Below are 26,911 nucleotides of genomic sequence, written 5' to 3'. Positions count from 1 at the left end.
AATGTGCTCGTCATACAAGCCAAAACCGCAAAGGTTGCATGACTCACTAAAATGCCCCTTTGTCAATCTCCTCCATCTCTTGTTGTCGTGACATGCACTTGCATTGGGAGTAACTTAATGACTGACCTTTGTGTTGACCGTCATTAAGTAATGTGTTAGAAAGCAATGGATTATGATTTGGGTTATGATATGAAAAGGGGCAACATCATTAAAGCTCAAATGCAATACTTCTTAGTATTGTATTTGCTAGACTACCAATGCGCTCTTTAAAGCAAGGAAGTTTGCTGTATATCCACTGCAACGTAATTTTTTTGTATCCCAAACCTATCCACCAGCTCTGATTTTACATCATTGAAAAGCACTGGATGTTTTAACCTTAGGTCAAAGCTGGCTAAACTCACCGTCACCATCATCCATTTAACCACTGACTGGTGGTAGCAACATGTTTGCCATATACACCCAACATTAACATGGTGGCCAATCATATCTCTTCGCAATCAAACTGTCAGTACTTTGGGATGTGGAAGCTGGGAATGATTGTTACATGAACTGTAGATATCTGTAAGTATTCTCTCACCGTCAGTATTGAAGACAAATCCTCTTAGTTCAAATCTTTAAATACACATTTAAAGACATTTGGGCTGTTGAATCTCTGTTGAAAGTAAAACCTCGAACACAGGCCTCACAAACCTAAAATAAACGCGTGTCTGTGGGTGACAGGCCTCACTCTGACCAGAAGCAGCAGCTGTGGGTGAGAAACAGCAGCCACCTACATGGTGTGACAAAGCTCACAGGAAACATGCTGTGAAAAAATACACACGCTGAAACGCTGTCAGACATAGTTTCAGAATAGACTATGGAACAGAATAGTCTATTGTATCTCCATTGAAAAAGACAAAAGATCAAATAAAAAAGATGTGGCTTGTTTGTAAACAGTGGTTATAATGAGTATAACTAGATCTGGGAATGATAAGCATCCATTAGTCTTTCCGATCATGTTTAAAACGTACATGCTTTGAATGTGTGTGCGTGGGAACGTTCATGCCTCTACGTGTGAAATTGTGTCTCCTCTCATCCTTTGCACAATACCGCCAACTTGCATTTATCAGTAGCCATATCACAGGTGTGATAAAATCATGAGCAATGGTGAGTAGCTCTGCTTCGTTCATTTGTGCAAGTGCATTTGTATTGGTGTGAGCATTGTGTGTGTGTGCATGCGTGTGTGCATGTGTGCGTGCGTGCGTGCGTGTGTGTGTGTGTGTGTGTGTGCGTGCGTGCGTGCGTGCGTGCTTGTGTGTGTGTGTGTGTGTGTGTGTGTGTGTGTGTGTGTGTGTGTGTTTTAGCATGTGTGAGTATATGTCGATACATACAGTGGTGTATATCCCATCCCCCTCGTTGCAGGGCTACCGTGGGCTTGGGCCCACCGCGGTGTGGTGCGGCTGAAAGAAAGTGTGTGCTTCAGCATGTTGCATTGACCACACCAGTACTGCAAGCCTCGGCACATCCACAGTTCCAGAAGACCAAAGAGAACAACACGCCAAAAAGACCCAACCCCTCCACACACACACACACACACACACACACACACACACACACACACACACACAGACACACACACACACACACACACACACACACACACACACTCGCCCTGGTGCCCCCTCACATCCCTGCGTCCTCCTACCCCCCTACCTCCCCCCGGTGACCTCTGTTCATGACCCACCGCCCCCCCCTCTCTCAATCCAACATCGCAGTGAAAGGCCCAGTCACGTGTTGCGCACCCCCCCACCCCCCTCCCCCCCCCAACAAAGCTCACTGGCACGCTTATGGCCATTTGTTCCCGCTGCCGAATTGTTTTAAAGGATTTTGCCTCCATCGACAGAAAAGTGAGGGGGATAACTTTTTGGAATTCAGCCTAACGGTCCTCTTTGACGTTTCTCTCGCTCTAGGCTAGCACTGTCTCTCTCTCCTTCCCTGGGGAAAGGCTGATCCTTAAGAGGCTTTCTCGATCCTGAAGAAATCAGGTAAGAAGCACCTTGCGCTGTCCTGTAGGCCGCAATGTTAAATTGATAGCTGTGTTTTACTTTTTCCCTCTTGGCATGTGGGGTGGACACACGTGAGCTTTATTGGTTCAATAAACAGCTCATTAGAAAATGTCAGGATCTTCACTTAAATATTTTAGGACATGGTCGGTGAATGATTAAAAGTTCTGCTTTTGTAAATGAAAAAGAAGTTTAAAAAAAATGCTAATGAGCAAGTTGGTTATAGCTATGATAAATGGATGGTTGGTAAATGAACTTATTCGAGTTTAGATTACTATCTAAGAAAATTGTACTTTTTGAGTCACCGACGAAGACATGGAGAGAGGAAAGGTACAGGCCACCAGGAGAAGAGTTGTAGAGAGGAACTGTGCGCTGCATCTCCCCCCTTTAGGTCAATATTTACTGTAATGATCACCTGTGTGTGTCCATGGTAATATGGAAATCTATAGTAAACAAAAGAACAATAGTGAACAACATGAGCTTCAGCACAGTACTGTAGACAAATATATGTTTTTTGTGTGATGAATAAGTGAATTTTACTATAGACCCCAAATACAATGTGATGTTTGCATGGGCTTTTGCCTTATCTCAAGCTTCGTGTTGTTAGTTAGGCTTGGCTTATTTGTCAACACTGCTTACATATCTTATCATGAGGTTAGAATATGATTGAACTAACTGTTTAGAGCTGTGCTGAAATGTGTTATTATTCAGTATTATTTAGCAGTTTTTATCCAGTATTGTTCAGCAGATTTTCTCAAGTGTCTATCGACAGAGCTTGGGCTATATGTAAAACTTAATGCAGGCGTCTGCAAGTGTTTGTGGAGTCTGGCCACAGTAGAGCAGTGCTGGTGATGCATAGCCATGGACACAACAACATGGCCGACAGTGGGTTTTTAGAAAGGCATCTATTCTTCGGCAGAAATGTGGTGGTTGCTTACGCTTATGCGCCGCGGTGCTGTTTCTTGATGAGAGTCCACAGTTCATTCGGGGGCGCAAAAACTCAGCAATGTTTTAACTAATTGATGTGAATGTCTCTTACGTTGACTTTCGTGTGCATATATGAAGAACTGTCTTACACAGACTGTATATGAACTATACCCTGCACGTGTATTAACTTTTTCACTATGTATATTCCTCTGTTCTCTTCTGTCCACTGAATGGTGACCTCTGAACTTTTCTATGCAGTGAATTGAACTTCATGCGTGACTGGCTGAGCCTATATAACAGTCCGGCACCAATCAGTAAACTTGATGCATTTTGTCTCCTTTTCCATAGAAAACGTCAATTAGGATGTTTAGGGCTAATGAGGCGGCTTAATTCGTGGCTTTATTTAAGAGAATTTCCTGCCAAGTGCAATCTTTGTATTGATTCCTGATTATGTGCATGCTGTGTGTGTCTGTGTGTGTGTGTGCGTGTGCGTGTGTGTGTGTGTGTGTGTGTGTGTGTGTGTGTGTGTGTGTGTGTGTGTGTGTATGTGTGTGTGCATGAGAGAGAGAGAGAGAGAGAGAGAAAGAGAGAAAGTATTCATTCTGTGTGTGTGTGTGTGTAGGCGAATGTGCATTTGTGTGTGTATGTGTGTGTGTGCCTGTACCCATACACACAACCACCTTTTCAAGTGCGTGCTGACGAGGTCTGTGCTGGCTGGCCACCTACCACCTACTCAGCTGTTTGCCCTCCGTGCTTGTGCACTAGTGTCACTGCAGTTCTGTGGCAGGCTGCTTAGAGGCCCTTACTCTGCTGTTTACTCTATAAGCTAGTCCCAGGTGACAAGCCACTACCTTGTTCACCAGCTGCATATGTTCATTTCAGAGGGAGGACATACTCAATTCTGCTCAGGCCTATTATCTCCAGGCAGTCTTTTTTCTCTGGGATTAAGCTAGTCACCTGGCCACCCCTGTGTCACATTGCAGTAGAGCGCAGTGCTGTCATACCCGTTGAGCATCCACTCAGTGGCCACCTGCCTGCCCTCTCTCTCTCTCCCTCTGTCTCCATGCCCAGTGTGCAGAGCTCCACGGCCTCCACCACAGCGCCACTCAGGATGTACAGCTTTATGGGAGGGGGCTTATTCTGCGCCATCGTGGGGAACATCCTGCTGGTGGTCTCCACGGCGACCGACTACTGGATGCAATACCGGCTGTCGGGTAGCTTCGCCCACCAGGGCCTGTGGAGGTACTGCATGTCCGGCAAGTGCTACATGCAGACCGACAGCATCGGTGAGCCGCTCCGCCAGTCACTCCGCTACACACCCCACCAGCTACTGTAACTTACCAACCAAGCACTCGCCATGCTGTCACACAAGTCAGGCTATGATGTACTGTATGTCATGAATGAAGTATTGGAAGCTTAGAGGAGCTGCGCAACTTGATGTAACTCTGAAGAGGAAGCAACTCAATGATAAATGACTTCTTTGCTGTAAGGTGTCATTATGTTACTTTGTACCACTAGGGTCAGACACACGTTACCATAAAGGAACATGAGTGATTGGGCTAACTGTGTGATAGGCAGGTTTTGCTTATGGAATTGAAAGATATATTTCCCCACTACTGCAGAATGGCTAGCATGAAATCAATAGACACACTGTTGAGTGGGGAATGTGTTAATTGTTTTTGAAGGCAAAAGATTGTGGCTAACAATTCAGGCTGCTTATAACCTACAGTATGTCCTAGTAGTACCATCATGACTGAGTGCTGTGTATTTTTATAGATATTTAGCACTGACTCATGACTTTGCTCTATGGTTTTTTTGACTCTGTTCCCCGGGTGTGTCCACATCTGTGCAGCTTACTGGAATGCCACCCGTGCTTTCATGATTCTGTCTGCCATGTCGTGTTTCGCGGGCATCATCGCGGGTATTCTCTCCTTCGCCCACTTCTCCGCCTTTGAGAGATTCAACCGCTCCTTCGCTGCAGGAATCATGTTCTTCGTTTCAAGTGAGACTCACACTCACTCACATTCACACTTAGCCTCACACACGCACACTTATTATGTATATTTTCCTTTTATGTCATGAACAACTTTTCTACATCACATATCACAAAATATTGCACATACTGCTCATAACGGGCTCTTAAAGGTGACCAATTCTCTCTCTCCCTGTCAAACACACACACACACACACACACTCCAGCACATGTTCACAGCACATACTCAAGCAGTCTGTGTCTGGTGTATGGGTGTGTAACACTTTGCTAAACCTCTCTCAGCTCTCTTTGTTCTGCTGGCCATGGCCATCTACACTGGAGTGACCGTGAACTTCCTGGGAAAGCGCTTTGGGGACTGGCGCTTCTCCTGGTCCTACATACTGGGTTGGGTGGCCTTGCTCATGACATTTTTCGCAGGTCAGTGGTGGCAGGGCAACAGCTGAGATGTACACAAAGGACATACTTTATTTTGAGTTTCCTATGTACAGTATATGATGTAAATATTATGATTTGGTGGAGGTATTTATTGCTATTGCTATTATTATTATTGTTGTTGTTGTTGTTCTTCTTCTTCTTTTTATTTTCCTTTTTCTTCTCCTTCCTCTTATTGTTGTTATTACTATTATATAGGCACAGATGCGATGTGATGTGATGTAATGTTTTGTTGTGTGTTCTTTGCAGGGATATTTTACATGTGTGCCTACAGAATGCATGAATGCCGGAGAGTGGCCGGGCCACGCTAAGTCAACAGGAAGAGGAAGACTTTGTTTCTGAAATGCTCTCGCCTCAAGGCAAAACCTAACCAACGTGAAGCAATAGTTCGATGACAAGTTGCCAAGTTACTAAACAAAATATAAACAGCACTTTTCTTTGGAAATACGAGCAATAAATAAAATCATGAAAAAAAAAACAGGTTTAAGTCTGTCTCGACCATTTCCTCTCACACACAATAAAAAATATGAACGGAATCACAAGCTCTGTTTTCGAGGATGACCCAGACCATGGAAGATAGTCTTTTTTGTACCAGAAAGTGGAAGTGGAGTGCAGTATGACATTTCACTCATTGTTGGGAAAGAAGTTTTCACACGTTTCACACATGAAACTTTCAATAAATGACATTATTATTTCTCATGAGTCTGTCCTTCTTTCCTTTTACAGAAATTCAGCTGTACATAATTGGTAATCATCCAGTTCAAATGAGGTATGAATAAAAGCCAATCTCCCTGTCCTCCCAAATAACCGTTGACGATGAAAACAAATGTATATTTTGTATTGCCTTTTAATTCTGTGTAACTATAAATACAGTCAAATTAGAAGCATCTGTCTTGTTCTTTACATCATTAGGGAAAAAGCTGATAGTTAGATCAATATGTTCAACTGAAACGGAGGGCTACTTAAGGGCATACATAATGTTACATATTATATTCAGGTCTTTTTCATAATGAATATTGATCATCTGATAACCACAACACAAGTCGGTGACAACATATTAAATAGTATGCATGCAAATAAGACACCACCAATGGCATACTCTAGTATGAAGACTATGGACTGTTTTACCATACGTATGTTCAGCCTAGTCCTACACTAAAAGAGAACTAATTAAAAAAAACATTCAGTCGTTCACATGATTCGGTAAGACCAGGATTAATCTGCATATGGGAAAATGTGTCTGAAATGAAAACTAAAACTTACAGTACAATAACTAGAAAACCCCACCAGCAGCATTACGTTAATGAATGTAAGAAACACCACCTGCTGCATCCTAGTACAGTGGGGATGACATGTATTTCATACCATGCTAAAGTTGCCTAAAAAGGGGAATATAAAATCATAATTTGACTATTGATCTTAGTGCCTTAATTAAAAAAATGAGTAAAAATCAAACCGCTAAGGAAACCAATTTTCTTTGTGATTGAAGAATGGATCGTAAATAAATAAATGTTCTTCCTTAAATGCTAGGGGGCATACAGCCATGGCTGAAATTGTTGGCACCCAAGCTAAAGTTGACTAAAAAGAGGATTGGGGCTATTTTAATTCCAAAGGCCAAAGGAACTTTATCAGAATGCATAATATCCTGGATCCATGAAATAGCTGGCCTTCAAAAATAAATACATATAAAAAAAATCCTCCTGCTCCTATGGGAATTTAACATAGGGGTCAAATACGTATGCCCCCTTGCATTTAAGGAAGAACATTTATTTATTCACGATACATTCTTCAATCACAAAGAAAATCGATGTGTCTAAGCGGTTTGATTTTTACTATTTCTTTTTAATTAAGGCATTAAGATCAATTGTCAAAGGATGATTGTATATTCCCCCTTTTAGGCAACTTTAGCATGGTATCAAATACATGTCCTCCCCACTGTATGTTAATGAATGTAGGAAACACCACCAGCAGCATCCTATGACTACTATGTGCAAGCTGTGATATCCTGTACATCATGTGTACGCCTATATGCCAAACAGTGATGAGGTCATCCCTTCATTTAGGCCCTGTCCACATTAAACTGAATAAATACAAATATGCATATCGGGTAAAAATGCTCTCCGTCCACATTCTTGTTTTCATATTGTTTTTGATCATTTTTCAAAACTTTTGTACGGTGGCCGACAGGTGCAAACGACGTGCAACTTATGAAAACACATACAAATCAATAAAACACATGCAAATAGACAAAATAGACAAATAGACGTGGTAAAACGACTTAGGAAAACATTAATTTGACAACACGTTCTAAATCATCATTTAGAAAATGCTCTGCAAATCCAGAAAACATTTACATTTCAAAAACGAGCTGCAAATTTACAACACATGCAATTCAGAAACAGGCTCCGAAACTGAAAACACACAAACAGAAACAGAACCACACGCAATTCAGAAAACACATTCAGAAACTCAGAACAAAACGAAAGTGTGGCTTAGGATCGAAATTCTATTCTGTATTAGGCTACTGCTCTAATCGAACAAAACCTGTCTTAGTTACTCAACAATCATTGTTGGTAAAAAGGTTTTGAAGTCAAATGTCAAATATTTTTTTGTTGCATTAAAAAAAACTGTCATTACACCACCCTTGGGGATTGAACCCCCGTCATCGGATCTGTGAACTCCTTCGTGTACTCTGCTCTAGCGTAATTCTGCATAAGGAGCGTTCATGAAGTTTAGGCCTTGTCCAATTAACTGCTATAGCCTACTCATAACCAAGAGGCATTATTTGGGTAGCGCTATTCTGTTTTAGAATTAAATGACACAATTATTTATTAGACATAAATACTTCATGAACGGTGGTTATTCAACAGAATTGCGAATTTGTGTACTTATTTAGTGTAGACAAACAGGCTACACAAAGAAATAATAGTGCACATCCATATTGACCCAGCTTAGTGTGGACAAGGCCTAAGTCTCACCTAATTTTGGGGTGTGATAAATACTTAAAGGAGTCCTAGAATTCAAAACCACATTCACCTTGTTACTGTTGAATTTAGGCTGCGAGCAGTGTCCAAAGGACAACACCAAAGACTTTACCGCGTCCCCCGCCTGCTTTCGTATGCAAATTGGGAAATAGAAACAGCCATGTTGAAATGCTCCAATCTGAACAGAGCTCAGATAACACGTAATAGGCGCCCATCCCCCTTTAGATACACCCCTCGGCTCCTCTCATTTGCATACCTTCGATTAATAATTCTTGTTAAACTGCTCTTACGATGCTAGTATCTAGATATGTGGTCTATGGCAGAGACGTTGTAATGCTAGCGTTATTACAGCTAACTTTGGAGAGTTACTATACTAAGAAATGTAGGCCTACTGATAAAACTTACCAATCTAACACATTCATTCTGTTGGGGAATCTGCTGCACTTCATCTTGGTCAGAACCTTCTTCTGACTCGGTTTATACATGTACGGCTGTATTCCTTATTTAAATCCATTGTTGATAGCTTTATCAAAGACTTTGGCTTTATTTACCAGCAGTAAACGTAGTTTCACTTTGCTCTAGCTTCAGACCGGTGGATTGAGCCAATCAACTTTCAGGACATATCGGCCAATAGACCAATCAGCGCGCATCTCATTTGAATATTCATGAACTTGCTGAGTGGGCGGGAAAAACAAACTGTTTCATTGCAAGGCTTATTTATGACCTTGTATTAGGCGATCTAGCAGTGCTCCTGGGGCGTTTTCAGCCCCACAAATTTACATATGACATTATTTAGGCTCAAAGATCAATTTGTAATGGTCAAAAAATGCGTTCTATGACTCCTTTAAAGGAGCACAGGAGTGAGAGGGTCACTTTTCGAGGGACTCTGTGCTCCGACTGTCCTTTGGTATCTTTTTTTTTCGATTTAGCATCAGCATCTTGACGACGGACATCCTGGTGGTGTTGCGGAAGGCGGGGGAGGAGAAGTAGAAGATGATGGGGTCCAGGCAGGTGTTGAAGGTGCTGAGCAGCAACATGTAGTAGCGCCACTTGGGGCTACTGCCGGTCAGGAAGCCCACCACGTGCGCCGTGTTGTAGGGCAGGAAGCAGATCAAGAAGACGGCCAGCGTGCCCGCGGCCATGCCGATGGCCTTGCGCTTGCGCTCCGGCGGGATGCGCGGCTTGCTGTAGAGGATGCGGATGCAGTTGCCGTAGCAGAAGATGCAGATGAGCAGCGGTATCACACACAGCACCACGAAGAACTCCAAACGCACGGGCACCAGCACGCGCAGCTGCTCGGAGCTGAAGTCCTCGTAGCACTTGTTGGGCGGGCGGCTGCTGTTGGCGCCGTGCGGTGGCGCCAGCAGGTGCTCGGCCACGAAGACGATGCTGCAGTGCCCCGCGCTGAGCAGCCAGGCGAGCGCGGCGGTGCAGATGGCGTAGCGTGGCTTGCGCAGCTGCCGGTAGCGGATGGGGAAGGCCACGCCCAGGAAACGGTCCACACTGACGGCGGTCAGCAGGAGCGCGCTGGTGTAGATGGTGGTGAAGAACATGAAGGACATAATCGAGCAGAGTAACTGCGGCAGGTACCAGTGAAGGCCCTGACCCGCCTCGTACATCTTCAGCGGCAAGAAGAAGAGGAAGAGGAGGTCAGACGAAGTCAGGTTGAGCAGCAGGATGTCCGTCGGCGTGGGGTTGTCGCGGGCCTTCTTGCTGAACGCATAAAATGCCAGGATGTTGGCAGGCAAGCCAATCAGAAATGTCACGATGTAAGAGGCAAGGAGGACATGGACGTTAATGAGAGCTGCTGCCATAATGACTTGGACGTTATAGGCGACACTGCAAAAAAGAAGGACAAGAACAAGAGTTATTAACACCAGTGTGACCACACACTCAAAAACTAATACAACTTCAATTGTATTGGTCATTAATAAGAACAAATAGAGGTGGACATTTATGGTCAAACTATCAAATCTGTGTTCAAAAGGACCTGCATGACTGACATGGCTTTTTTAGTATTATGCAATTTGTGTTTTTCCGCTCAGTTTTAGTTCGCTTTACGTGTATACATGTAACAGACTCCTACCATTATCAAAGTCTGTTCTCTACTATAAAAGAGAGCAGTGAGGAAGTCTAACTGTTTTTCCTTGTGGGGCTAATAATTAACATACTCAAAACCCAATGGTATCATTTGACCATAAAAAAAACATTTGCTTTCAGTTATCAGATTACAGTAGAGAGCAAACCAGGCCATTATGATCCTATTACAGACATAGCAATGCAATTATGATGACACATTTATGACAGTTAGGCCTATAGATAATAGATATACAGTTTCATTTTGTCTGGATTTAGTGCCATGAGGTTGTGTCTGTGCCCTTGTTGGTTGAAAATCAATAATTGCTTGTATGAAGAGCTGTGGAAAAACTGAAAGCAACTAGCACCAGAAAAGAAATTAATTATTACTCACCTGTAAAAAACAAAATCAATCCTCTTTTGTTTAATGAAAGAGCAACGTGTTTACATGGGAAATGAAGATGCCCAGGAGACTCCTCATGTGCAACAGGCTCCACTCAGCGTGCTCACAGCCGAAATGAGAGAAACCCAAAGACTAGCCTAGGATGGAGGTTCTTCCTCCTCCAATTCAATTACACCCACGTGGAGTATGAGAGGAGGACACTGCAGGGAGGCCAATGCCTGTCTGACAGTCCTGAAGCATTCTGGCCTCTGCAAGCAGAGCTTTATCTCTTCATCAGCAGTGCTGACGATTTACATGACGGTGTGCAGCAAGAGTGCTGCTCAAATGAGGTGCAACTGAGACCACTGTTGTGATGGTGTAATGTCAGAGGCGTTTCAGCTTAATGCCTTCCTGAGCTGTACATCCCCAACCGCCCACTGCAGAGTTCTGATGACCGTCTGTCGTGTCGACCATAGACTGTTCTATATATACTGTACAGTCTATGACGTCGACCAGCTATCAACGCTAGGTCAAATTCATCAATTTTCGTCAGTGGTTGCTGCTGGTGGAATGAGTTGCCCAGTACACTCCGATGCCGAAAGGATGCTCTCCATGGTGGATCTGTAAAAGGACACTAGCAGCTTCACCTTCATGTGTTTCTTCCTACAGTTACAGTTGCAGTTATGATGCTTAGCAGACGCTTTTGTCCAAAGCGAGTATCCTGAGGAAGTGAAGGTGCTGCTGTGCTTTTTTAAAAAAAAAAAATAATTGCTGTGGTGTTAGTTGACCAAGAGTGTTCCTTTAAGCACTTTTGTTTTTAATAACTATTGACTATTTCTGCAAAACTCTATACAAACAAATAAGAAAACCTTTCATCAAATAAGCAAAAAAGTGTAGTTCTCTTGCAAAAGCGAACACACCTTGCTTATCTCTTCACACCTTCATAAAAATGGTACTTTTGTATCAAACAGAATTAACACAAGCAATCATATTAATAAGCACTCAATGTGCCACTGCCAACTACACACTGATGGTATGAATACAAAACACATCTCTGTGCACAAGGAAGGATATGTCAGTTTGAGGTCATACCTTTATAGTTCTATTTTTCAATTTTCAATTTAATTTTACTTATAGAGCGCCAAAACATTACATATGTCTCATGGCGCTTTACCGAGTGTTAAACATTCAAAGAGAGCCCATGAGTAACAGGAAAAACTCCCTAGAATTGGAGATACATATAGGAAGAAACCTCAGACAGATCCACGACTCAAGGGCCCAACCCATCTGCCTAGGGTCAGTTACAGTAGAGTAAAGTCATTTGTAGTATCAGAAGGTTCAAATAGTCCAGTGTAGGGAATAAATTGTCCATTAGTAATCCATTAGTAATTTTGGAAGGTAATGGGTCGCTAGGATGCGTGGGCCAGGGATCCGGGCAGATGGTAGGGCAGTCATAGGGATGACGATGGCAATGGCAGCCTAGCATAGATCAGACTTGCGCTTTCTGACTTGAGAAGAGACACGTTTTAAATGGGAAAATTACCAGAAATCTTAGTCACATAAATTGTTTTGCTCAAGGGGAGGTGGAAAATGAGCTTATTTCCAAAAATGGCGGAACATCCATTTAAGCATTCAGAAAAAAGTGTAAGCGCTTATGGGTTACGGTTTGTATAATGTAGTATTTTTTTCCCATTAGGCCACTGATTGATTTGACATTGTTTTTGATTATTGCTATTCTTCTTACTGTAGCCTCTCCATGCTATAATTGGTATAATATAATCGCTTGAATGGACTTTATTGTTTATTTGCTATTCTCATTTACAGTGCATTCATTGTTTTCCGTTAGGTCATTGCATGGATTGATATGGTTTATTATTGCTATTCTCCCTAATGTAATCTTACAGTGAACTTTTTGAAATTGTTCACTGTAAAATTAATTATTGTATTGTTTTTATTGTATGTCGCTTTGGACATCCCATAACCATAACCAATAGGGAAGATAGTTGGTCATGTTCACAGCTTTCATCTTGTACAACCCCTGGCATAAATTATGGAATCACCAGTCTTGGAGGATGTTAATCCAGTTGTTTAATTTTTTAGAAAAAAGCCAGATCACAGACATGCAATTTCCTTTAATGTTTCCTAAAGCCAGAAAGTTGCCATTTGAAATGAACTTAGTTTTGTGTCATGTCTGTCATCTGGCTTTTTTCTAAAAAATTAAACAACTGGATTAACATCCTCCAAGACTGGTGATTCCATAATTTATGCCAGGGGTTGTATCTAGCGTATCTCCACCATTAATTCAGCTCATACTGTAGATGTTTCGAGTTTTCTAGCAGGTCCAGAGCTAAAAAATCAGCCTCCCGTTCTGCAACTTTCACAGAGGCGCACAGCTCTTGGCCTCTCAAACAGGTGCAATTCACACCTCCGCGCAGGAGAGCTAGTGCTGCTACAAACAGATGAGTGTCAATACTTCTAGTTCCCCCAGTTTCACACATTGTTCCCCTCACATAACCCTTCTCCCCGAATTGAACAACTGTAGCGCCTCTCCATGGTGTCCTCAAGGGCCTCACCAGATCAGCTCTTTCTTGACTATTGCCAGCTTGGAGTGCGGCACACCCAATCACTCCACCCAATCACTCCTCCCAATCACAAATTCTGATCCCTCTGATCCAATAAGTCCGGTTTTGGTGCATGTTTGCAGTGCGTGGCATGCACCCACGTGGCTCTTTCGGCTACCTTGACAACTGTTTGAATGGTAAGAAGCACCAGGTATGGTCCACTTTTTTGACCTCCAGTGTTTCCTTCTAAAGACTTTGATTAGCACATAGTCCCCAGGAGCCGGTTGCACCAACAGGGCTTTCGCCTGGTCGCTAAGTCGGTCTTAACTCAAGGTCCAATTTGATAGTTACGCCAGTTGCACCATCAATGTTTGAGCCGTTTTCTCGCTAAAACTGGGCGTAAATATTTTGCCTAGTCAGTTGGGCACTCTTTGCGATGATTAGCGTCGCACTGGATTCTAACCCTCCTCAGCAAAACTAGCAACGTGCAAGTCTAACTCGCTCGATGAATACAACAAGTAGTCGATATGACTTTGCTTTCACTCAGTAGATCATGAATCACCGTTTATCCCAACCTTCCAAAACAACTGGTTACCTTCATTCAGGCTTTAAAACATAACTTTATCATGCACTCTACTTCTGTTACACTTCTGCGCTATCCAAGTGCAAGGATTTGTCATGAATTCTAACAAGCAGCGCACAGATTCTGAATCAATGGGTCTAAAACAACTGGTTACCCTGGCCTGGATCCATATGAGCTTGTAGAAACTAAAATCCAATCTTTGATTTTTCAATGACAATCAGGTGAAACAGACCAATTTAGCTGTCTAGCCCCATAGACCCCCATTGTTTTGCACTTACTCTCGATCGCCCCTAGCGGAACTGCAATAGATTTCAGGTAAAATGCAGTTACAATGAGTAGCTTGTGGCTGCAGACTGCAGGACAAGCAAGTTGGATATCCAACTCCGCCCACATCCAAGTCGGCCATGTTGATCACGTTTCAGGCACACACGTGAACAGCAGCATTGTAAATGACGGAAGAGAAACGTTATGTCGGTAAGTGAAAAATACATACTTTTATGCTCATAACGACATCACTTCGTTGACCTTGTTGCACAATGATGCACTGGTTAAAATATCTATGACATTTGATGTTACTTGCATGTTGTATAACGTAAGATAGATACGGTAGATAAAATCGGCGTTATCTTGTCAATTTAACTTAAGCTGGCGATAGCTTTTTCCAACCGCATGCAAAGATGTATCTTGTGAAATTGAGTTCATGCTGTATTTGTCCCGCTGTACAAAACTACACGTATATTTCCCGATTTTAAACATTTATGCAAGATTAGTGTGAGCTTGACTGTTGAGAGTGCGAGTGTTCAACTTGACAAGCTTCATTTTCCCGTGTTGGACTAGCTACATAACGTTAACGTTAGCTAAGTAGTAGTTTTATCATTTCACTGTGATACAATTATGATAATTCTCTCTGTTTTAGTCATTGCAAGAGATACTGCTAATGTTCAAAGTAAAACTTTTATTGCACCAGTAGCACAGACATTTGTATGTCTTGTATTCTTATATATTTTTTGGGCTTTTATGCCTTTAATGATAGGATAGTGAAGAGAGACAGGAAGTGAATGGGAGAGAGCGTTGGGGTGGGATCCGGAAAGGACCACGGGGCGGGAATCGAACTCGGGTCGCCGGCGTGCGGTGCAGGTGCCCCAGCCAGTCGCGCCACTGCCGGGGCCAATATGTCTTGTATTCTTAAAGGTGAGGTCCAAATACATGCATAAGCCCCTTTACTGTCATGTTAAATAACATGTATAATGTTTCAATGTTTTCAGCACCCAACACACTTCAAAGGTTGTCCTGCTGAAGGCAAATATCTAGAGGAGGGGATCTACAGATGCCCATGCTGCACGTTTTCATCAGACCATAAGTACAAATTCAAGGGCCACATAAACAACCACATCAAACATGCGTTACATCATGGAGGTAGGATTTTAAACATTGTTTTACACCAGTATATTCTATAGAGTAGAGTTGTTGACGTGTGGTTTTGTTTCTGTTTTACAGAATACTACATCTGCAAGTGCAATCGACCATGTAGGTCAACGGTACACTTCCACTGTTTGCACTGCCCCCAGACAATCATCCGAAAAGACCAGGTTGCATTACATGTAAACCACTGTTCACCTGCCTCCTCCCTCCATCACCTGGCCTCTGCCGCTGGAGCCACCACCAGCACTCCAACACCGTCTCCAGCCTTCTCCTCCTCCTCCCTCCATCAACTGGCCACCAGCACTCCAACACCGTCTCCAGCCTTCTCCTCCTCCTCCCTCCATCAACTGGCCACCAGCACTCCAACACCGTCTCCAGCCCTCTCCTCCTCCTCCCTCCATCAACTAGCCACCAGCACTCCAACACCGTCTCCTGCTTTCTCCTCCTCCTCCCTCCATCATCTGGCCACCAGCACTCCAACACCGTCTCCTGCCTTCTCCTCCCTCCATCAACTGGCCTCTAAAGCACCACCGGCACGAAAGAAAAGTCAAACTATCATGTGTCCACATTGTGGCATCATAATAAACAGGAGAAATGTAAAAGTTCATATTCACAGGAAGCACACACCTACGACCGTTGACATCACAGCCAAATACCACTTGAAATCGCAGTCAGTGGATAGCAACAAAGGTATTTTTGCAGTGGTCAAATCCTTTTCTGGTCACACCACACCAATACATAAAAAGGACCAGGGGGAAGGATCAAATGAGCAAATGTGAGCTGGATATTTGCAAAATAAATGCTGAGTTTGCAGAGCGTTCCAATTGTCGGCATTTTGAATGTCACCATATCCAGTCCCTTGCTTATTGCCCACCAGCTGGAAATGACCCCCCCCCCCCCCCCTCACAGAGGATGTGCTGCAGGAGATGGTTACTCATAAATGGTTTGGAGAGGACAAGAAGGCCAGATGCTTGAAGCGGCAGAGGGAGGCCACAGATGCAGGAACACCCCTGTCCTGCAAACTTAATATCTGTGGTCCATCTTCCAAAAGATACCTTTCTGTTTTTGAGCCTACTGTATCCTATTACAGTAGGCTTGGTAGAGTCATTGTTGCATATGGCTGCAATCAAATATCATGGCACTGTCCATGTGCAAGACCAAGGCAGTCATGCCTGCACAAATACATTGCGAAATGGCACTTGTACCCGTCTGAGCCAGAGCTCTTTAGAAGGACAAGGAGTGTGGACCAAGAGGAAGCTTCAAACTCCTTCCCTCCAGAGGTTGAAGGTTCTGAAGAAGAAGGCCATTATCCACCAGAGGGAAAAACTGTGGAGCGAATGGTTCGGTACATTTACACCAACAAGAAAATGCCATCGGTCCTGAACAGAGATATCATCACTGAGCATTTTCCCAGAAATGTTATCCCGGCTGAAACATTCTGTACTGAATGTTCAGATTCAACTGCTCTTGGAGAACCAGAGCTCATTACAGCCAAGGCCAAAATCATTTCGGTGACGGATGTTATTGAAGGTTTGTAAAATTTACATGTAAGCCTGCCATTTCATACCGCTTTCTGCAGTGCTTGTTTTCAGATAACCATTTCTATTGTCCTTAATTTGCCTTCCATCAGGAATTTCACTCTACAGAAAAGAATGCTACACATGTGGTATGGTATACCGTTATCAGGAGTGGTCAGATGGAGTATACAACTTTGATGACCACACCCTACTGTCATTGCACCTCTGTCTGTTTCTGCGCAATAGTCTGCAGGTAAGATATATAATTTCTTCTATCATCTAATCAACTTGAGATTATAGGATGAACATATTTTCTATATGTATCATAAACAAAATCACTTGTAGCAACTGTTTTTTTTTATGAAGTTAAAGGAATAGTTCGGAATTTTGGACATAGGACCTCATTTCCAACTTTACCGAGGTGGTATAGGTCGGTGGAGACCGTTTTTATCGCGTTTAGCCCCTTCCTTCAGTTGCAGCGTCCCCCTTTGCTAACGCTGGTTTGATGTTTGATATTATCGGAAGTCTTTTCAGTCGTGGCTCATGCAAATAGTGACGTGAACATTAAAAACCAATAGTAACCTCTCGCGAACACGAAAACAGGAAGGGGCAAAATAGGCGACAGCTGTAGCCTATATGATTATTTGTTATTTCATTTCTTATCATTTATTAGTCGGCTATTCTACGAGACAGAACAACTCTATATCTGTTAGTGATGTCACACATCAAACAATGCTGCAGAAACGCGAAAAAAATACTTTGATATGAGTAGGCTATCATGTGATTTCCTGTTAATGATGACGTGTAGCCTATTGCACGATGGAAATAATTTGAAGGAATCTAGCAGCAGTCTTGTAAATAGTGACCCACAGTCTTTGCAAAATCCTAATCTGAGACTGGCCTGTGACTAGACTGTGACTAAAAACTCAATGAATTGTCTTTAGATGTGAGAGGGTCTGAGACTGTAGTCTTTAAAAAATCTTTTCCAAATCTTTGCAAAGTCTGTCAATGTAAGGTAGGCTTAACCTTGCAACTCAATGATTTATTACATTTTGAGGGACTAGTTTCTCAATATCAATCCGCCACTGCCATACAGGGAACAAAGTAGGCTATTGCAATGCGATGCAAAGTTCGTTTTATTTCTAACATGGTTCTATCAACACTAGGCATGTGCATCGATAGTCTGACGTTAAAATGTATTTGTTTCGGGTGTTCTGTGGAGTGTTTTCAGTGGCAGGCTGGATGTTACCGTTGACTTGCGTTATCTTGGCACCAGATTAGCACGAGATGAACGCTGCAACTCATAGGAAGGGCAGAAATTCACTGAAAATGGTCTTCACCGACCTATATCACCCAGACTGAGTTGGAAATGAGGTCCTATGTCCAAAATTCCGAACTATTGCTTTAATGGTTTAATTGAGTCTATGCTGATTGTACAGACCCACCAGGCTATTAGTAGAGCCATTGAGGTTCTAGAGAGAACGTCTGGCAAGACCTATCCTTTCAAAAATAAGATTCTGCAAGCCTACCTGGCATTCGAAGCGCTCTCTGACCACGAATACACATATGCCTGTGTGTCATGTGGCCATAACCCTGTAACGGTTGTGATGGACCTTCACAAGAAGGGCGTCTTCAGTGTGCCTGGTAAGCCCATGTCTGACTTCTCTTTCTATCTGTCTATCCATCATTCCCTTGTGTGTGTAATTTGCTGCTCTTGTTTGAAGCCTTTTTTCCCCCACCTTTTCCCCCCCAAGTGAGCAACATTGAGGAGCCACCAGAGGACTTTGATGGCAATATAAATATTGAGCAGTTTTGGGAAAGGGTGGAAATGATTTCCCGTGGATTAGTGTCTAGTGAGTATGCAGGCAACTCATTCTATTCTTATTCAGTAGTAAAGTTGCTCTTTTGGGTTTTAGTTATGGAATTATGCACAGTATATCAGTATTAATAGTACCAGTATATAATTGTATTTCTTCTTATTTATAGGCAACAAGGCAAATCCATTCATTGTTAGGCCACGTTATAATTTCTGGGCTCCTTGGATAGGGCCTTACACAAGGAGGGGTAGTGTGGTCCTCAACACAGAGTTTCAGAAGGTCCATTCTCCGTGCACTCCACAGGAGGAGGTGGAGTTGACCGTGACGGAGGACCGTCTCACAGATGAGCTCGTGAAGCTCAAGGTATTGATATCAAATTCTTATGTGTGCCCCAATATCAGTTATGATTAAAGAAATGTACCTACGGTACATATGTGCTGCTACTTCAGAAATAACCCACGAAAGGCCATGAGTTATGCTCATTTTTTCAATGTGAAGTGGACTGCCGGTAGATGCCCTTAAAGGAATACGCCACCCAAAAATGAAATTAAGCCAGTCTCGGTCTGTGGACATTGGATTAGGTGCAGAAGCAGTCCTAAAGGTAAAGGCAAAGGTGTCAAATATCAAACAATGGTTAAGGTACAGGAAATCAAACTTTATTTTTTGCATAAACTTTTAGTCAGTCTCACAGGTTCTCCTCCCCTCTTCCTGCTAGGAACTCCAGACTAGCCCCAAGAGTAGCGTAGGTGAGCTCAGTGTGTTGGCATTTAGAAAGGACTGTGTGGACTGTTTGACTAATATTGTCAAGAAAATGCAAGACAAGAGCCCGCTGAAGTACACCATTGTGAGGCAGATGGCATGTTTGGACCCAGCGAACATGTTCTCAGACCCCGACTTGTGCTCTGAAAGAATGAAAGGAGTTGTTCAGAGGTTTCTGCATGATCACCAGCTGTCAGGAGGCGTCTCTGCTGGTACTTAAAATTTAGAAGTCGGTCGAATGTACATTTTCACACTTACTTAATGTGATTTTTTTCATTACATTGATTGATTTATTTTAATTATTGTTTTGTGTTAATCTGTGTTGCAACAGGTGATGTGATTGTCCAACAATTTGGAAATTTCTTGTCTCTGGAGGCAAAAGATGAATCATTCTCCTCTTTCCAACCCATGCGCACAAGACTGGATGTTTTTTTGCATGGACACCTCCATCAATCCTACCCTGAACTCTGGGCTTTCTGCAGGAAACTTCTGCTTCTTTCCCATGGCCAAGCAACAGTTGAGAGGGGCTTTTCTGTAAACAAGGAGGTAGAGGCTGATAACATGAAGGAGGACACGCGGTAGTTGCTCAGAGGATGATCTGTGACTACGTCTCTGTCTGTGGGGGGGTTCTCAAAGTACTGTAACAATAGGAATTGTTGTTCCACGGACCTGTTAGTGTGTGACACTTTAGACAGAACACTAGTTGAGATGTACGGAGTGTAATGTGTTAAGACAAACCAATAAACTGTTGTCCAGTTGGACCGAACTAATATATTCTGTAGCTGGAGTCAGTTCATAAGGAGCAGAATATAACATGGTGGCAGCGGTCACGGACTTGACCGGTTTTACAACCGTCTGACTTCGAGTTAGGGAGTTACGACGTTCGCGTTGTCTTTGTAAGCGTGGCAAGGCTAGAATTAGCATAAGGCTGAAATTAGCATACCAACGCCTGACATGGAAGGACTAAAACCACCACAGCCACTGTGCATGGACTCAGGTAACCTCGCAAAGTCGTGGAAGACTTGGAGGGAAGAGTTTATGCTTTATGTGGAGTTAACTTTGCACGATGGTGACGACAAGACGAAGGGGAAACTTTTCAGCTATCTTGTCGGCGAGAGTGGCAGAGAACTGCTGGACACACTGATGGGTGAGGTGGATAAAGATGAATGGAAAATTAAGGACATTGTCGAAAAATGTAATGCTCACTGCGATCCTTGTGTCAATGAAACTGTAGAACGTTATCGTTTTTTCTCAAGAAATCAAGGCTTGAGTGAAACTATTGACTTTTATGTGACGGAACTGAAAGTGTTAGCGAAAACGTGCAACTTTGGAACGTTGAGAGACTCGCTCATTCGTGACCGTATCGTGTGTGGGAGCAACAACACTAGCATGAGAGAACGACTTCTACGCGAGAAGAAGTTGACGCTCGACTCCTGCATACAGTTGTGCAGGGCCGCGGAACTGTCACGGGAGAACGTGAAGGCTATCTCCGGAGTCAAAGTGGAGGAGGTACACGCAGTGCAAGGGCCGTCGCACCGCAGACAGCCTGAGAACATAATTGACTGTAAATTTTGTGGAAAATCACATGAGAGGAACAAGCAGAAATGCCCGGCATATGGTAAGAAGTGCAAAAAATGTGGTAAAGACAATCATTTTGCAACGAAATGTAAAACAAGTCAGCAGACAGCAGAAAAGAAAAGAAGACAAGTGCACAGTGTCGCTGAATGTGAAAGTGATAGTGAATTTGAAGAAATTCTCTGTGTTACTGCAGCGGAAAAGAGAATGTGAATGCAGTGGATACTGATAAATGGCACAACAAACAGCTTTTTGCTGTCATGCTCTTAGGAAAAAAGTCTGTCAAATTTCAAATAGACTGTGGTGCTACATGTAATGTAATTCCGATTAATCTGCTTGATCCGAACACAAAGATGGAAGACACTAAGAGTGTATTAGTGATGTACAACAAAAGCAAACTGAAGCCACTGGGTAAATGCAAGCTGAAACTGAGGAACCCGAGGAACCAGAAACTGTACCAGCTGGAGTTCCAAGTGGTAGATAGTGGTGGTACTACTGTGCTACTGCTTGGCAAGAGAGCTAGTGAAGGCATGCAGCTGATAAAAGTGCATTATGAGAATATCCTAGCAATTGACAGCATGGTTACCGTTTTACCCGTAATGCAGAGTACCAGGGGACAATGGACCAGATAAAAGCAGAGTATGCAGATGTGTTCTCTGGAGATGGCTGCCTAGAAGGAGAATATCAACTGGAAATAGACAGCTCTGTAAAACCTGTGCAGTTGACAAAGCGCCGGGTGCCAGTCGCCATGATGAAACCACTGAAAGCCGAGCTACAAGACCTCCAACGCAGAGGAATCATCACACCAGTAGAATGCAGCACCGATTGGATTAATGGAATGGTTGTTGTGCAAAAGCAGAATGGGAAGCTACGGGTATGTATTGACCCAAGACCTTTGAACAAAGCGCTGAAGCGCAGTCACTTCCCACTGCAAACAATAGAGGACATTCTCCCCGACCTGTCCAAAGCCAAGGTGTTTACAGTCTGTGACGTCAAAAGCGGGTTCTGGCATGTGAAGTTAGATGAGGAGTCAAGCTTTCTTACTACATTCGCCACTCCATTTGGACGATACCGATGGTTGAGACTTCCCATGGGGATAAGTCCAGCACCTGAAGTGTTTCAGCGAAGACTCACACAAGCACTGGATGATCTGCCAGGTCTGTACATCATTGCAGATGATGTACTGATCACTGGACAAGGTGAGACTCAAGACATGGCACAGCGTGATCATGATGAGAAGTTGAGATTGTTTTTGGATAGATGCAAACAGAAAAACATCAAGCTCAATTCAGACAAGTTCAAACTCAGGCAAAAGGAGGCTACATACATAGGACACCTCCTGACTGCAGATGGATTAAAGATAGACCCGGAAAAGGTACGTGCCATCGGACACATGCCAAAACCAACAGATGTTAAAGGAGTTCAGAGGCTGTTGGGTATGGTAAACTACCTAGCTAAGTTTTGTCCTCATCTGTCTGACCACTGTCAGCCACTCCGGCAGCTCACGCACAAAGACTCCGAGTGGAAGTGGACAGAGCCACATGAGGAGGCATTTCGCAAATTGGAAGAGACTATTTCGAACACGCCTGTGCTCAAATACTACAGCCCAGAGGAGGAACTGACAGTACAGTGTCACGCATCGGACACCGGTTTGGGTGCAGCACTGGTGCAGAGAGGTAAGCCTGTGGCGTTTGCAAGCAGAGCACTCACACAGACAGAGAGGGGCTATGCCCAAATAGAAAAGGAATTCTTAGCAATGATTTTCAGTTTAGAGAAATTCCACCAGTACACATATGGCCGCAAGGTAACAGTGCAAAGTGATCACAAACCGTTAGAGAACATAGTGAGGAAACCATTACTGAGTGCACCCAAAAGACTTCAGAGAATGATGATGCGCATTCAGAAGTATGATGTGGATGTTGTGTACTTGCCAGGCAAAGACATGGTGCTAGCAGATACTTTGAGTCGAGCGTATCTGCCTGAATGTTCAGCATATGGCTCAGTAGAGGCTGAAATAGAGACTGTTAATATGTTGCACCATGTCCCCATCTCCACAGACAGCCTCAGTTTGATTTGTTCTGCCACAAAAGAGGATTCAACACTGCAGACTCTGATCGAAACCATACTACAGGGATGGCCAAATGACAAGACAAAGATTTCAAGCAACATTAGGCCATACTGCTCGTTCCAGGATGAACTAAGCTACCAAGATGGAATAGTGTTCCGGGGTGAACGGGTGGTCATCCCTGATGCCCTAAGAAGAGATATCACGTCCCGGTTGCACTCTTCTCATCTTGGAGTGGAAGGATGCCTACGGAGAGGCAGAGAGTGCGTCTACTGGCCCGGCATGAATGACCAGGTCAAGACATAGACTGTCTGCAGCTAACATTATGGTTAACCTGGCCAAATGTGAATTTGCTCAGGCTAGCATCAACTGTTTTGGTAAGGTAGTAGGAGGTGGACAAGTTCAACCAGTAGGTGCCAAAACTGAAGAAATATGCAATTTCCCAGCACCAGAAACCCATCGTGACCTCCGGAAGTTTCTAGGTATGGCAGGGTACTATAGAGCCTTTTGTAAAACTTTTGCCTCCGTAGTTGTGCCCTTGACTAACCTACTAAGCCCAAAGACTCCGTTTGAATTGTCACATGTCAAGAAGCCTTTAATAATGTGAAGTCTCTCCTTCCTTCTGCCCCTATTCTCTCCGCTCCGAACTTTGATTGCCCCTTCAGTGTTGCTGTCGACGCCATTGAGAGTGGTGCCGGTGCAGTACTGTTACAGTCGGGATCTAAAAAGTTTCTCTAAAAAGTTTAATCGCCATCAGCGAGTTTATTCTACAGTTGAGGGTGAATTCTAGCTCCGATCACAACCCGTTGATCTTTATAATCGGATGAAAAATCAGAGCCAACGCATTATGCGTTGGAGTTTGATTCTTCAACAGTATCCACTGAGAATAACGCACATTAACCCTCAAAGCGCCACCGTCGACAAGTCGACAAGATGCGGTACTGAATAAAACGGCCGAGTTGGTCAAATAGGGTGTCAAATTTCGTTCAAACTCCCTGCCACTAGTTGGCAGACATGTCATACTACGTCCCTGACTCAGAATGACATCATGCTTCTATACAAAATATTTGAGCAAGAGCACTTTAAATCAGTGCGAAATATCAGCTGAGCTAGTTTGCGTGTGAGCCATTGTATCAGAGCGGTCTTATGAACGTAAACGATTATTAGCATTAGATAATCGTCCAAACACATCAAAAAAGTTTACCAGAAATGAAATGTTGGGTCTTCTGTTCGCTGACAGTGATTCTGAAGGGAAATATCTGCCTTCAGAAGATGACGGGATTTTGTTTATTCACACGCGTCCCTGCCTAGCAATGAAACCATGAAACACTATGACCATTGGTTAACAGATTGGTGGTTAGCCTGCTTCTTTAAGCTAATTTTGGACAGGGGCTTCTTAATGTGTGTTTGCCTTGGATTTTGGCACAAGGGATTTTAAGATCTAATCCTGTGTATTAATGTAATACTACAAGAAGTGTCACCTTGATTCATTATCGCAACGGCAAAAGGCCTGCTACATAAATTCATAGCATCATCATCATTCCCATCATCTTGCTATTAGTAGCTTATGATTTACACTGTTGATGTACTATTTCCCTGACCATTCAGTATGGTACAATGTTTGTTCTTTTTGTGTTTTCATGTCTTAGTGATGTGTATGTTTGTCAGCAAAATAATAATAATAATAAAAAAAAATAACCGGATGGCCGCTACCATATGATGTCATAATATGCAAATTAGTTGGATACATTTAATCCCTACATAAAGTTTGGGCCATCCTTAAAGGAATTATCCGGAGTAAAATGCACTTTAGATCAATTTATGGATGATTGGGAGTACATACGTTGAGTTGACATCAAATCATGTCATTCGGATGTGTTTTGAGAGAGTTCGGTTTTATCGTTTTTAGCCAAAACTCGTTAGCCTGGAAGTGACTTGGGCATGTCCTTTCGCCGCTACAAAACGCTATTTTTATACGTCTTCTACGGTTCCAAACAACATTACACTTACGTGGTAGTGAGTAGAGGGTCCCTAAAGCCAAACCGAAGTATCACGAGGTCTTTATGTGGTCGGATAGAGCAGTGATTCCCAACCGGGGGTACGCGTACCCCTAGTGGTACGCGAGCACACTGCAGGGGGTACGTGGAAATTTCGAGGTGACAAGTAAATACAATAATCCCGTCAAAAAAGATACTGCGCCATTAGATTCCCTATAAGGAGACAACAGTCTGTGCCACAACCGCGCCAAAATCCCACAATCAAATCAGCTGCTACTTACCTGCAACCAGAAAAACGCCCAGTTAGAAACGCAAGAAAGAGGCCGAGCTGAAACCAAGGCAGCACCGCTAAATAGGCGCAAAGTTCTCACGCAGCAGCACTTGAATCCCATCCCGTGAAGTTCCAGTCGAATCTGGAAGTTAGGAGTTTTCAAGTGCTACGTGAGACCAGCAGTGCTTCGCCTGTGATGAGGCCGAATATAGTTCCAAGTAAATATCTGCCCAGGTAATAGCCTCGTTCGATTTTGCATTATGATTTGTACTCGTTCTGAACACACGTCTCCAAAGATATATTTAGAAAAAAATTAGATGTCTCGGTCACTTTTTTAGAGGACGTGCTACTGACACCCTTCATTTACAGCAACTGTGCTAAGCTAAAGCTAAAAACGCTGCTCCCAAAGCAGGACAATGCCCGGGTTTTTTCACTGTTCTAACTCTGGGGGTGACCGAGACTGGCTTAATTTCATTTTTGGGTGGCGTATTCCTTTAAAGTGACAATACACCATTTATAAGTCAAACACCATTTCTTCAGCATTTCAAAATTCATAAAACACACATAATGGTCTGTATATGACTTTTATCTTACATGGGTGTTTCTGTTTGAGTTCTAATGTAACAATTTAAGATTTTAAGATTCATCACAATCCAATCAACTTGAAACTCAAAAAGTTGAGAAAATGCCTGAGAAATAATATAAGTTGAGAAAATGCCTGAGAATTAAATCAAGTTATTTTCATTCAATAATCAGTTATGTTTTACTTTTGAAGAATCATCAGCACGTATGACTGAGGGGGTTCTCACGGAATTACACAAAGACTCCAGAATGAATTTCATCAAGCCAGTACCTTTCTGGAAATGTCGCTGTTGCAGCTGGGGAACATTTCAGCAACATTTCCGGAAAGGTATTGACTGAAGAAAAATGTTTGTTCAGTTTGTTCATGTTTGTTCAGTCTTTCAATCCAGTCAACCAAGTCTTTTGGGCAAAAATATAACTAATGACATTTAATTGTAACATTTCTCATCCCATTTAAAGTAGCAAAAAAAAAAAAAAAAATCTGCAGTATGGAAAATAAAACAAGATTAAGAACACAGGAGCAGGCTTGTGCACAATTCTGAATTTTAGAATTGGCCTTCATTCAATTCCTGAATTGGAATTTGAATTGAATTTGCTCCGCGCCACAAGAAGTTGAATTGGAATTTGAATTGGAAAGAAAGGAAGTGGAATTAAATTCATGGCCATTCAAAACAATTCCAAAGTCACATAACAGGAAGAATGTGTTGAATTGCACATACATTCAGTTTTGGTAAGGTTACTTTGGAAATGTAATCGGTTACTGCTGTCAATTATAAGTTGTGTGTTTGTTGCGATCATACATATGTTGTGAAACTTCATTGTTAAACACTACCCTTAAATTATGGACAGTATATGAATTTCATCGAATTTCATTAAATTCTACTTCCTTTAACTCAAATTCGAAATGTAATTCTAAATCTTGTTTT

At 42.9% G+C, this 26,911-nt stretch overlaps 2 protein-coding genes across 2 annotated transcripts; one reads left to right on the top strand and one right to left on the bottom strand.

Moving 5' to 3' along the window:
- Nucleotides 1-1,889: 1,889 nt before the first annotated feature.
- Nucleotides 1,890-6,089, top strand: lim2.5 (lens intrinsic membrane protein 2.5). Its single transcript, XM_062537697.1, has 5 exons — nucleotides 1,890-2,024; nucleotides 4,041-4,255; nucleotides 4,822-4,971; nucleotides 5,245-5,379; nucleotides 5,644-6,089. The coding sequence occupies exons 2-5, from the start codon at nucleotides 4,081-4,083 to the stop codon at nucleotides 5,703-5,705; spliced, it is 522 nt and encodes a 173-aa protein (XP_062393681.1). The 5' UTR covers nucleotides 1,890-2,024; nucleotides 4,041-4,080; the 3' UTR covers nucleotides 5,706-6,089.
- A 3,158-nt stretch (nucleotides 6,090-9,247) lies between these two features.
- Nucleotides 9,248-10,632, bottom strand: LOC134082392 (free fatty acid receptor 2-like). The gene is made up of 2 exons (XM_062538073.1): nucleotides 10,625-10,632; nucleotides 9,248-10,217 (listed from the first exon to the last, which is right to left on the bottom strand). The coding sequence occupies exons 1-2, from the start codon at nucleotides 10,630-10,632 to the stop codon at nucleotides 9,248-9,250; spliced, it is 978 nt and encodes a 325-aa protein (XP_062394057.1).
- Between the last annotated feature and the right edge of the window lie 16,279 nt (nucleotides 10,633-26,911).

The sequence above is a fragment of the Sardina pilchardus genome, chromosome 6 (genome assembly GCF_963854185.1).
Source record: "Sardina pilchardus chromosome 6, fSarPil1.1, whole genome shotgun sequence".
NCBI lineage: Eukaryota > Metazoa > Chordata > Actinopteri > Clupeiformes > Clupeidae > Sardina > Sardina pilchardus.
This window is presented reverse-complemented; position numbering and strand designations above follow the sequence as displayed.

What these genes read in the sequence shown, in the direction of transcription:
- lim2.5 (XM_062537697.1), top strand. Translation starts at nt 4,081, where the DNA reads ATGTACAGCTTTATGGGAGGGGGCTTATTCTGCGCCATCGTGGGGAAC. An exon ending in CATGCAGACCGACAGCATCG is followed by an intron (nt 4,256 to 4,821) that starts GTGAGCCGCTCC and finishes ACATCTGTGCAG; the next exon opens with CTTACTGGAATGCCACCCGT. An exon ending in AATCATGTTCTTCGTTTCAA is followed by an intron (nt 4,972 to 5,244) that starts GTGAGACTCACA and finishes AACCTCTCTCAG; the next exon opens with CTCTCTTTGTTCTGCTGGCC.